The sequence below is a fragment of the Pleurodeles waltl genome, chromosome 10 (genome assembly GCF_031143425.1).
Source record: "Pleurodeles waltl isolate 20211129_DDA chromosome 10, aPleWal1.hap1.20221129, whole genome shotgun sequence".
NCBI lineage: Eukaryota > Metazoa > Chordata > Amphibia > Caudata > Salamandridae > Pleurodeles > Pleurodeles waltl.
The window spans coordinates 511,540,706-511,554,344 of record NC_090449.1 but is presented as its reverse complement, the minus strand read 5'-3'; the positions used below and the strand labels follow the sequence as shown (position 1 = coordinate 511,554,344).

The 13,639-nt window shown below is 46.6% G+C and overlaps 1 protein-coding gene across 3 annotated transcripts in view; it reads left to right on the top strand.

Moving 5' to 3' along the window:
* SETD2 (SET domain containing 2, histone lysine methyltransferase) overlaps nt 1-13,639 on the top strand; it is a 1,164,442-nt gene that overhangs the window by 515,471 nt on the left and 635,332 nt on the right. For all 3 annotated transcript variants that reach the window (XM_069210931.1, XM_069210934.1, XM_069210932.1), the window contains one exon: nt 9,858-9,906. In XM_069210931.1, the coding sequence (XP_069067032.1) occupies nt 9,858-9,906 (49 nt within the window). The remainder of the gene's footprint in view (nt 1-9,857; nt 9,907-13,639) is intronic.

Here is a 13,639-nt window from a genome sequence, read left to right as displayed (position 1 = left end):
AGGACATTCTGCCGGGGAAAAGAGCCAGATGCTTGAGGAGGACCTGTCACTCTGTCTGTTGTTTTGCTGAGCTGGCCTGCTGTGTCAGCCCTGGGAGTGAAAGAACTGCCCACCTGGTGGAGAAAGAATCGACGCACGGCCTCACTTGCGAGTAAGGAGTCGACACATCAGTTGCCTTTCTGATGCATCACCTCCCTTGCAGCTTTATTTTTTTATGCTTACCAGGTACTTTGTGCTAAAACAACACAGCCATTGACATTTATGGATTAAGACTCTTAATTTTAAACAGTGATATCTTTACTTGGGTATGTTGGATTTTTGTCATTTCGGTCTTGTTTGTTTTCGATAACTATTAGCTAATTTTCTAAACTGGTGTGGAGTCCTTTTGTGGTTATTTCACTGTTTGTGTGTGTGTGTGTGTGTGTGTGTGTGTGTGTGTATACACAAATACTTCACACATTGCCCCTGAGATAAGCTTGTCTGCTTGTGCCAAGCTACCAAAGGGGTGAGCAGGGGTTATCTTGGGTGTGTGGCTCCTTTACCCTGATTAGAGAGATGGTTCCTACTTGGACAGGATATAAACTGACTGCCATCTAGAGACCCCATTTCTAACACCCACTTTAGCTGTAGTTGTAGCAGGTCTGTTTGACAGCTGTGGTGTCAAAACCTAGACCTAAATACCTGGTTTTGCATTCCCTCATCAGTAATTTCTTTGGCCTGGAGTCATAAGTTTATGGGTGAAGATTGGGCGTTTGCATTTCTGGAATCTAGAAAAGTAGTTATAAGGAAACACTTTGAGGGGAGGTTCTATCTTTGACAAGTGACATTTGATGCAAGGTGTAAACATTTTGAAAGACTTCTTACAGTAGGTCCTTCCTCATCCACACAATATTCTGGTAGTCTCAGACCCTCTTTCATTGTCATTATTGCATTATTATTGCATTATTACAGTAGGGGTCTTTGTGTAGTGAGGGAAAATTGCATGAAGGTGGTATGCATTAAAAGGGTGAGTTGCTTGTTCTGATGTATACTACAGATTCCTCATTCCCTCGTATATTTCCTGTTCTGAGGAAGAGGATATTGTATATTGTAGAGTTTGTTGTGATGTCAGTTTCACTACTCCCGCCTTTTTAACCTTAACTCTATGAAGCAAGGACATTTGGCAAAACTGATGCTGCTGGTAGTGTCTTCATGGAGTTGTTGCATAACGTCACTGCTGGTGCTGCTCTGGAATGTGATAGTTGCATTGGTTCAGTATTTCTAGATCCAGGGTGCGTGGGCACATTTAAGAATAAGATTCTCCAGGAAGAAATAATACTCAAAAGATTGTATAGTGATACAAAGATCTAGCTTTACCCCGATAGACACTTGGATAGTGAGACTTTCATCTTTACACCCATACATCTCATCATTGTGGACCAAGGCGGAACCTCCTATTTTAACAGGGGAAGACAAAGATGCAGGCTAGATGGTCGAAGGAAGGCAGTGTGTTTTATCTGATAATTTGAAAGAGAATAGGAAAGTGTGGGACTGTTCGGGGTAGTAAATACATTACATAGAAAAAGAGATTTCAAGGAGGGAGATGGTAGGAAAGGGAATATGAAAAGCCTCTATTCCTCTCTAAGGGTTATTAAAGGTCATGAATTATCTTGCTGTCACTTTTCCATTCTGAGGGGGTGGAGGTGGAGACAATAATTGCACCTAGGTATTAATGGAAAAGAAGGCAGGAAAGAGAGTTTAACACACAGGCAGGCGGACTGCTTTTTATACATTAGCACATAAATATCGGTACTCTGTGAAATACAAAATATTAAGATGTATGTAAGGGTTTGCACTCTTTGAAGCTGACATAGTGGCTTGCATAGATTGTCAGGCTTGCTCATCCCTCCAGACTGACCCACATCACACCAGACGTTTAGAGAAAAGAACCCCCAAGCGTATTTCAAGAGTAACAGTCTGCACAATTTTGCATGGACATTGAGGCTTCAATTTCACTATTGCCCATCATCTTGAGGTTTCTAAGAAAGAGCATCCAACATGAAATGCAACACTAAATTTAAAGCAATAATTGTAATTAATTTATCTTTCTGGGAAACAGGGCAACCTCACTGACCTAGTCAGTGAACTGCTCTGTCACCTCGTAGCTCCACTGGCAAGTGAAGCCCTTCTGTCTCCTGAACTGACCTCTGTTAGGAGTTAAAGACCCTCCTCCACCCGCAGGCTTTTGCCTGTGCCTCATCCTTGGTGTCTAGTGGGAGAGCTCTGCTCTACTGCTAGGCAGCCCTCTGCCTTTTCTCTCTTTTTTCCTATTTTGCCTCTTTTTACTCTTTGTATGCCTCTTCCTTTTGTGTCTTTCGTTTTCTGTGGTTATTCTCTCTTCCCCGTTTTTCTCCCCTCACTCTGCTGTCTCTCCTCACTCTCGCTCCCCCCCCCCCCCACTCTCTCCCCTGCCGCCCCTGCGGCCTCACCCACTTCTTCTTGTGTGCTCCATCCCCGCCGCTGCTGCCCCCGCAGCCCGCCCCTTTTTTTCATGATGTTTCCCGCTCCTGCCTCCCAGCGTTCTTCTCCACCCCCTCCCTGCTTAATGGTGGCCGCTCTGCAGCTGGGCCACTGGCGCGCCTAAGGCAAGTCCGTCTCGCCTGCTCGTGACTCGGACGCGACCAGCGCCAGGACCCCTGGTCCTGCCACCTGCCGCCTCTACACAACAGCAAAATTCATCGCACTCAACCCAGGGCGCAACAACAACTGCAAGCAAGCATCTTCAGACAACACACATGGTCCCTTCAGCTGCCTCCGCTACCGTCATAACTGCACCACCACCAAGACCCGGGACTCAGCACAACACACCTGCAACAACTCTCCGAACCTGAAACCCCTGAAGTGCATCCTCCTCAACGTCTGCTCCCTCCATAAACACGCCACCGAAATCAGGGACCTCCTCGACTGCACTACTCTGGATGTCGCATTCCTCACCGAGACCTGGACCAACAACACCTCAGGCCCAGAAATCACCATCACCATCCCCCAGGGATACAAGATTGCCCAGAAAGACATGGGGGGGGTGGGGGAATCCCCATCGTCCACAGGTCCAAACTCCACCTGAACACACACTCTGAAGACTCCAAAGAAGCCACAAACCTGATGGAACACCCTCACTTCAAACCATACACCAGCCAGACATCCACCATTAGGAGAACCATCATCTACCGCCGCTCCCCCCACCCCCGACCTTACACACCTTTCGCCTACACCATCATAGACTGCATCTCTGCACAAGCCATTACAGCCACCAACTACTCCCTGCTGGGAGACCTCAACTTCCACCTTGAGAATCTACAAGACCCCAACACTGCATCCCTCCTAGACAACCTCCACAACAAAGGACTCTAACAGATCGTGACAGAACCAGCACACTCAGCAGGACACACCCTTGATCTGATCTTCACTACAGGAACTTCCGCTACCTTCAGCCACTCCCTGGAACTCCCATGGACAGATCATCGATGCATCCACTTCCCTCCCTCCATCACCTGACCCCAACTCCGGCCATCACATAGAAACTGGACAAGAATAACTGACAATCAGCTCACCGATGCCCTCACGATTGTCACCCCCAACATCGCACGAAACGACGACCCAAACACCGCAGCACGCACCTTCCACAAATGGATCACCACCGACTGTGCCAACGCCGTAGCCCCCCTCAAAAAGAACAACACCCATGCAAAGAGAGTCAGCTGGTTCACCCCCCAAAGTCCGGGAATCAAGATGCACTTGCCACCGCCTTGAGAAAATCTGGAGAAACACCAAATCCCTAGATGCCCACGGCAACCTCATTCGCCACCACCGCACACCACCAACTCATCAGAAACACGAGAAAGAAGGCTATTCAAGACATGATCTCCTCACAAGCACACAACAGCAAGGAACTCTTCAGCATCAAGGAGTTCACCCAACAGTAAAACAACAGACATTCCACTCTCACAGGACCTATGTGACAGACGCAACACCTACTTCAACCACAAAATCAAGACCATCTACGACAGTTTCAACAAGGACAACCCACGTGCAGAACCCCCCCCCCTTCCAAACCCTGACACCAACAAACTCACTATCTCCACCTGGACGCCCCTCTCCACCGGAGATATGCTGAAAAAAATGAAATCCATACACTCCGGGGCTCCCACTGACCTATGCACCCATCACATCTTCAACAGAGCTGCAAATACCATCCCCCCGAAGCTCCGCCTCACCATCAACTGCTCACTAGCGGCCGCCCCCTTTCCCGATGTCTGGAAACACGCCGAGATCAACCCCCTCCTCAAGAAACCCTTGGCAGACCCCGCCGACCTCAAAATATTCAGGCCCATCTCACTACTTCCATTTCCTGCGAAAGTCATTGAAAAAGCAGTCAACAGCCAATTCACCATGTTTTTAGAAGACTACAACATCCTCGACATCTCCCAATCCGGATTCATGTCCAACCACAGCACTGATACAGTCCTCCTGGCTGCAACAGACGACATCCACTCCCTGCTGGGCAAGGGAGAGACGGCGGAACTCATCCTACTTGATCTCTCTGCAGCTTTCGACACAGTCTCCCATCACACCCTGATAAGAAGACTCCGACGAATCCGGCATCAGAGACAAAGCCCTCGACTGGATCCAAACCTTCCTCTCCGGCAGAACGCAACAAGTGAGACTCGCCCCCTTCCTTGCAGATCCCACACCCACCACCTGCGGAGTGCCCCAGGGATCCTCCCTCAGCCCCACACTGTTCAACATCTACATGGCCCCGCTAGCCACCCTGGTCAGAAGCTACGGAATAAACATCTCCTACGCCGACGACACCCAACTCATCCTCTCCCTCTCCAACAAACCCGACAAGGCCAGACACAACTTCCACGAAGGCATGAAAGAAGTCGCCATCTGGATGAGAGACAGCTGCCTTCAACTCAACACAAACAAGACAGAAGTACTGATCACGGGCCCTCAATTCAACCCATGGAGCGACTCATTGTGACCAATCACCCTTGGAAACCCTTGAACATAGAAAGACCTTTACACATGCCCTCATCACCAGCAGACTGGACTACGGCAACACACTCTCTGCCAGGATCAACAAAAAACTCACCCGCAAATTGCATAACATCCAGAACGCTGCCACCAGACTGATCCTTGACCTACCCCGACACTGCCACATCTCCCAACACCTATGTACACTGCACTGGCTTCCCATAGAGAAAAGAATCACTTTGAAGATCCTCACCGGACCAGCCTACCTGAACCAGCGACTCAACTTCCACATATCCCACAGGGCCCGACGCTCAGCCCAGCTCTCTCTCGCACAAGTTACACACACCCCGAAGCGCCTTGAGACCCTAACGGCTGAGTAGCTGCGCTTTATAAACACTGACTGATTGAAATATTGCCAAGAAATGATAATTTTAAGTCTCATTTCACAGACCGCACAAGCTGCCGGAGTACGAAAAACCTATTGTGAACGTACAGAGGCCTAATTGCCCACTGATTGCTTACCATTGGTTAGCTTGATTGTCAGTCTTTGCTTGCTTCTTATTCAGTGGTTTGCTTTCCTCTTCTTTTTTTTGTCATTCCACTGAAGCATAACATCTTCACCACCTTTTAATTTGTGTATTCTTCCACCTATCACACTTTTAAGGAACTACTTTTCTTTTTTGCTAAGCACTCCATGAGAGTACATGTGTTTTGCAGATCTCTCCTCTTGTGCCATCCCCCCATCAAATACCCACCAACGATCTGTGGTGATCTCTCCCTTGTGTGCTGCTGTCACTTGTGTGCGTCTCATACGCCAAGCTCCCCTGCCCTCCGTATTGTTCTCTCCGTCGTGTTTCCCTCCTATGCCATCTCCACCCTCACCAACATAGTCCTTTATTTTATTTTGCCCTTTTGTACAAAAAAGTCATTTTATTGATTTAAAAACAATCAGTTTATTTACTGATTGAAGTAGTGTCTACCAATATTTGATTGGTAAATTCTATTAAAAAAAGGGAACGTGATACATGACTTGCATGGTGACACATGCTTCTGCCTTCAGAATTGCTCACCTAGCAAGAGGAGTCGAGTCATTGCTCCCTTTTCTTTTAGCTGTACAGCAGTGACAAACTGCATCTGCAGAGCCAGTAGTATACCTCTTGGCTTTGCTAATGCTTGTAAATCCTTAGCAATTGTTTTAATCTCTTCAACACCTTTTTTTTTTTTATATATAGATTTTTTAACATCTGTCAACTTTTCAACAAATTTCTCTCTAGGAGAGCTCAACTCTCAAACTTGCCTTTGCTGATGCCAAGTTATGATTTGAAAGTGTGCTGAGGCCTTCTAACCAGGCCCCAGCACCAGTGTTCTTTCCCTAACCTGTACCTTTGTTTCAACAATTCCCTGGCATCCAGGTAAGTCCCTTGTAACTGGTACCCCTGGTACCGAGGGCTCTGATGCCAGGGAAGGTCTCTAAGGGCTGCAGCATGTCTTATGCCACCCTGGGGACCCCTCACTCAGCACAGACACACTGCTTGCCAGCTTGTGAGTACTGGTGGGGAGAAAATGACTAAGTCGACATGGCACTCCCCTCAGGGTGCCATGCCAACCTCACACTGCCTATTGCATAGGTAAGTCACCCCTCTAGCAGGCCTTACATCCCTAAGGCAGGCTGCACTATACCATAGGTGAGGGCATAGGTGCATGAGCACTATGCCCCTACAGTGTCTAAGCCAAACCTTAGACATTGTAAGTGCAGGGTAGCCATAAGAGTATATGGTCTGGGAGTCTGTAAAACACGAACTCCACAGCACCGTAATGGCTACACTGAAAACTGGGAAGTTTGGTATCAAACATCTCAGTACAATAAATGCACACTGATGCCAGTGTACATTTTATTGTGAAATACACCACAGAGTGCATCTTAGAGATGCCCCCTGAAAACATACCTGACTTCCAGTGTGGGCTGACTAGTTTTACCAGCCTGCCACACACCAGAAATGTTGCTGGCCACATGGGGAGAGTGCCTTTGTCACTCTGTTGCTAGTAACAAAGCCTATACTGGGTGGAGGTGCTTCTCACCTCCCCCTGCAGGAACTGTAACACCTGGCGGTGAGCCTCAAAGGCTCACCCCCTTTGTTACAGCACCCCAGGGCACTCCAGCTAGTGGAAATGCCCGCCCCCTCCGGCCACGGCCCCACTTTTGGCGGCAAGGCCGGAGGAGATAATGAGAAAAACAAGGAGTCACTGGCCAGTCAGGACAGTCCCTAAGGTGTCCTGAGCTGAGGTGACTCTGACTTTTAGAAATCCTCCATCTTGCAGATGGAGGATTCCCCCAATAGGATTAGGGATGTGCCCCCCTCCCCTCATGGAGGAGGCACAAAGAAGGTGTAGCCACCCTCAGGGCTAGTAGCCATTGGCTACTAACCCCCCAGACCTAAACACACCCCTAAATTGAGTACTTAGGGACTCCCAGGACCTAGCAAGATAGATTCCTGCAACCTAAGACGAAGAAGGACTGCTGACCTGAAAGCCCTGCAGAGAAGACTGAGACACCAACTGCTTTGGCCCCATCCCTACCGGCCTGTCTCCCCACTTCGAGACAAACTGCAACAGCGACGCGTTCCACAGGGTCCAGCGACCTCTGAAGCCTCAGAGGACTGCCCTGCATCTAAAAGGACCAAGAACTCCCGAGGACAGCGGCTCTGTTCCAAAGAAGAAACATCTTTGCAACAAAGAAGCAACTTTTAAAGACCACACGTTTCCTGTCAGAATCGTGAGACTTTGCACTCTGCACCCGACGCCCCCGGCTCGACCTGCGGAGAAACAACACTACAGGGAGGTCTCCCCGGCGACTGCGACCCTGTGAGTAGCCAGAGTTGACCCCCCCTGAGCCCCCCCAGCGACGCCTGCAGAGGGAATCCAGGGGCTCCCCCTGACGGCAACTGCCTGCTTCTAAGAACCCGACGCCTGGTAAAGACACTGCACCCGCAGCCCCCAGGACCTGAAGGATCCGACCTCCAGTGCAGAAGCGACCCCCAGGTGACCCTCTCCCTTGCCCAGGTGGTGGCTACCCCGAGGAGCCCCCCCCCCCCCCCCCCCTCTTGCCTGCCTGCTTCGCTGAAGAGACCCCTGGGTCTTCCATTGAACTCCATTGCAAACCTGATGCCTGTTTGCACTCTGCACCCGACTGGCCTGTGCCGCTGAGGGTGTACTTTTTGTGCTGACTTGTGTCGCGACCCCGCCCCCCCTCCCCCCCCACCCCTGGTGCCCTACAAAACCCCCCTGGTCTGCCCTCCGAAGACGAAGGTACTTACCTGCTGGCAGACTGGAACGGGGAACCCCCTTCTCCTTTGAAGCCTATGTGTTTTGGGCACCACTTTGACCTCTGCACCTGACCGGCCCTGAGCTGCTGGTGTGGTAACTTTGTGGTTGCTCTGAACCCCCAACGGTGGGCTACCTTGGACCCAACTTTGAACCCTGTAGGTGGTTTACCTACCTGCAAAACTAACAAATACTTACCTCCCCCAGGAACTGTTGAAAATTGCACTTTCTAGTTTTAAAATAGCTTATTGCCATTTTTGTGAAAACTGTACATGCTATTTTGCTGATTCAAAGTTCCTAAAGTACCTAAGTGAAATACCTTTTATTTGAAGTATTACTTGTAAATCTTAAACCTGTGGTTCTTAAAATAAACTAAGAAAATATATTTTTCTATACAAAAACCTATTGGCCTGGAATTGTCTTTGAGTGTGTGTTCCTCATTTATTGCCTGTGTGTGTACAACAAATGCTTAACACTACCCTCTGATAGGCCTACTGCTCGACCACACTACCACAAAATAGAGCATTAGAATTATCTCTTTTTGCCACTATCTTACATCTAAGGGGAACCCTTGGACTGTGCATGCTATTTCTTACTTTGAAATAGTACATACAGAGCCAACTTCCTACAGGATGCTTTTTCTTCAGCCAGATATAGCGAGGGAGTTGGACAGGGGCACAAAATACTTCTTTAGTTGGAGTCACAAACAGTTAGGAGCGCACCTGCCTAACATCCCAGCAATTAATCTGCCCCATTGCATCATGGTAGATGTAGTTTCTTCAAAAAACGAACTCCATTAATTTTTAAATATTTCACCTCTAAGTAGGTACAGCCTTTACTGTGCATCTCTGGACACATGTGTTTCTGGGTTAATCCCTTCTTCAGCAGAGAACAAATTTGCGGGGTGCTGGAAATGCTGCCATTAATCACCCGGTTTCAATACCTCTTCACTGGCATGCTGGTGCCTGCTCCAGAGCTCGTCAGCCCAGTAGCTCAAGGGAGCCTTTTTAAAGTCACAAACAGTTAGGAGCGCACCTGCCTAACATCCCAGCAATTAATCTGCCCCATTGCATCATGGTAGATGTAGTTTCTTCAAAAAACAAACTCCATTAATTTTTAAATATTTCACCTCTAAGTAGGTACAGCCTTTACTGTGCATCTCTGGACACATGTGTTTATGGGTTAATCCCTTCTTCAGCAGAGAACAAATTTGCGGGGTGCTGGAAATGCTGCCATTAATCACCCGGTTTCTTTAGTTGGAACAGCCCCCGACTCACTCTGCATTGATCCATATGTATAGTTCTGAATTCGATCATTTTACTTAACAATGTTGGATTCTGAAAATTTCTGTAAAGAGCTCTTTTCCCCTCTTGAGTAGGTTTGTGTTTTTATAAAGACCTGCATAAAAAACAAACATATTATTATTATTAATGTATAGTAACTTTATAAGAATAGTCCTAGCATGTGTGCACCAAAAGTTGTAAAACTGTCTCTCAGAATTTCCTTCATTTTTATTTTAGGAGGTGTACCGCATTCCAAAAAAGAGCCAAGCAGAAAAGGAAACCACAGGTATTTAAATGATTAAGTCACAAATGAGGTTTCGTGTAATGACGTATAATAGACATCTGTAACTAAATCACAAAATAGTGGGGTTTTTCAAAGATTTGAAGTTCTTTAGCAAAGACTGAGAACGCCTTTGAACCCTAAGTGTTTTTTGACATAAGTTCGCAAGCATGCCTGCACAAAGCAAATTCCAAGAACCAGTAATCTTTGTATTAAAACTGTCCAGTTTCACGTGGAAACTGCAGGAGAGAGGTGGCTAGCATGGTGAATGCCTCAAAGTTGCTGCAGAAATCTTAGTAAATAATAACTATGTTGTATTGTGATCGTTGAAGTGGTTCGTACTATTTGTTTCTTTTAGTAACTTTTTCAGAATGTTATAATTTCTTTTGGAACTTACTTTATACAGATTTCTCATCTAGAAATATCCCCAGTCCTGTGCTTGATTGCACCACTGTACTTCCGCTCACACACCTGCCTGGTTTCAAAACCACAAATAACATACTATATCTCTGTGCATACCTCCTGTTGCGATAACTTCTTTTTTTCTATATGCCCTGGGCAACAGAATCTGGAGTTTGATGAGCCATTACCCACAGCAGTTCTCCTCCTTTTTTCAGCTCTTTTTTCATACTTTTTGAGTGTGATATGACAAGGCTTCATGCTGTAAGCCGTGCCCAAAATGTAGAATGTGGATGTCCATCTCCAGCCCACATTTGCTGCATGTTATTTTTGGTCCAGGTCATGTTGTCGGTTCTTGTGACTAGGACGTTCCTCTTACTGTGAGGGCTACTATATTTAGAATTCTCCATTGGTTGAACATTTGATATGCCGTCTTCTGAAGGCTACTTTAAAAAAAAAAAAACAAGTGGGTGCTGCATTTCCTAATGCTGAGCTTTGCGCTAAAGCAGTAATGCTTTATCTGGTTACAGTGCTTTGCTCAAATGTTATTCAGTGCCTCCCTCTAAGTAGGTATGCACCTCTGTCCAAGCCTCTTAGGAGAAAACAGAAGCTTGATGTCTCACCACATCAGGAGTCTAAAAAACCTTCTATGATTGTTAGTAACATTTTTGTTCCTGGAAGCCCTGGTCTCAGTTCTTCCAAAGCTTAATTCCTTCTGTCATGCAGTTTCTGATCTTAAAACCAGTCAGTTAATATAACTTGTGTGGGCCTTTTAGCATTTGGTAATGTATCAACATGAGTTTTATAAACAAAGCTGGAGAATCACCATGGACGTCATGGCCAGATCCTTCACTGATTTAGTTTCTCAATGAAACTATGCCCCTTATTAGTTTTTCCCCATGATGATGAGTGACCATTTGTCAAGAAAGCAAATGGTTAACTGGAGATATAAAGAGTGGAGCTGCAGACGAGTGCTTGGCTTCTCTTTTCTAGCTCATGATTTGACCAGTAACGTGGAAGCCTTGTAAACATGATAGGTCCTACAACTGGCCTACCTCAAAACAGGCTTATTTGTAAAACCGATATTTTATAGACCTACAAAGGTTATATGGATGCATATATTTTTACAAATCCACATTGTACACCTATATAAAAATAAACATAACAAACCCTCTCGTACTGCTGGTTTAACAAGATCGTACTATATCTTTTTCAAATTGCTATAATATCTTGTTTCACACAACACTTCATAGTATATGAGAGCCAAAATTGAATAAAACATAGAATCTTAAAAATGTCAGTATCTAAAATAACATTAATTGTAAAGTTTTAGAAATGGTTCCATATTTTCTCAAATTTGTTAAAGGAATTTCTAATTTTAAAATTACTTGATCCAGTGGCACCTATCTATTCTTGTCTTCCAGCAGTAAGTCTTTTTTCAGCACTGACTGATTTTTTTCAATTGCTGGGGATCTAGTTTACAAATTACTGTTTGAATTTTCAGTGCAAACAATTTTCCTCATAGCCACTCCTTGATGTTCCTTGTGGAGCATTGTTGTTGATATTAATTAACAAGTGCAGGCACTTGCACGCAAAGGAGGCACCCGATCGTACCAAGTGCTTGGAGTGCAATATCCTTAATTTGGCAAAGGCGGCTGATCGTAAGAACCAGAGATACTTCATGTATTAATGGAAATCCTTCTTGGATGAGGAACTTGTGCCCAGTTAGTGAACAACCGATGAGAATGTGCCATGAAGTATAAAGAACTCCGATGTAAAGTCTTGCAGTGGGAAACAACACTGAGAAAGGCGAGGTTACGCCAAAACGACTCTGCCTGAATGAATTGATTTTTTGAACCTGCTGACTGATCCTTGATGTTCCTTGTGGAGAATTGTTGGTTATAATATATATATATATATATATATGTTCAATGGCATGTGTAGCTGAAGATACACATGCTGTGCACATCCCGCCATCTGGTGTTGGGCTCTGAGTGTTACAAGTTGTTTTTCTTCGAAGAAGTCTTTTCGAGTCACGAGACCGAGGGACTCCTCCCATTTCGACTCCATTGCGCATGGGCGTCGACTCCATCTTAGATTGTTTTTTTTCCGCCATCGGGTTCGGACGTGTTCCTTTTCGCTCCGTGTTTCGGGTGGGAAAGTTAGTTAGAATCTCAGAAAAATCGTCTGTATTGTTTGCGTTCGGTATCGGGTTAGTTACAACAGATCGACACTGAATTAAGAAGAGCTCCGGTGGCCCTTCGGGGTTTTCTTCCATCCCCGTCGGGGCCTGCTTCCATCCCCGTCGGGGCCTGGTCGGCCCGGCCACGTGTCTCTTCAAGGCTGATGGAACGTACTCCATTCCGCTTCTGTCCAGAATGCCATAACAAGTATCTATATACAGATCAACATCTGGTCTGTAACTTGTGTTTGTCACCAGAACACAAGGAGGATACTTGTGAGGCCTGTCGAGCGTTTCGGTCCAGGAAGACACTCAGGGACCAAAGAGCAAGAAGACTGCAAATGGCGTCTGCGCCGACAGGACAAGAGCGTTTCGAGGAGGAGGAAGAAACATTCTCCACCCAGGAGTCGGACTCTGAGGAGATCGATCTCGAGGAAACGCCGAAAACCTTGAGTAAGACGTCGAAAACAAAAACTCACGAGAAAAGCGCTAAAGCCCAGGGGACGCCACCTCCAACAGGCCATGGCTTAACCCGAAAAGTAGGTGACCGTTCATCGGCACCGAAAAAGGGCGAGCTGGTGTCGAAGTCATCCGACTCCGGTCGAGATACCGGCACACAGCAATCTCGGGCCCGAGATAGTGGCTCAGAGAAGATTCGGCACCGAGACAGCGGCACCGAAACGGGTCGGCACCGAGAGAGCACGACGCCGAAAGTAAAAAAGGTTTCGTCGGAGCCGAAAAAAGCAGCCGATAAGGTTTCGGTACCGAAATATCCGGCCTCGGAACCGAAAATAAGTTCCTATTCAGAGGAACAAGGACTGTCCACACAAATGAAGACACATAGATTTGGACAGGAATTACAGGCAATAGAGCCAGATCACACACAAAGACGGCTCTTTATTCAAAAAGATACAGGGAAGATCAGCACTCTTCCTCCAGTCAAAATGAAACGCAAGCTTGCCTTCCAAGACAAAGACAAACAGCCACACGCAAAGGTGGCTAAACAAGTAACACCACCACCATCCCCATATCACTCTCCGCAACCATCACCGGTAGCCACTCCACCAATGATGCAATCTCCAACTCATACAGGAATGAGTCAAGATGACCCTGATGCATGGGACCTTTATGACGCACCAGTGTCAGACAATAGTCCAG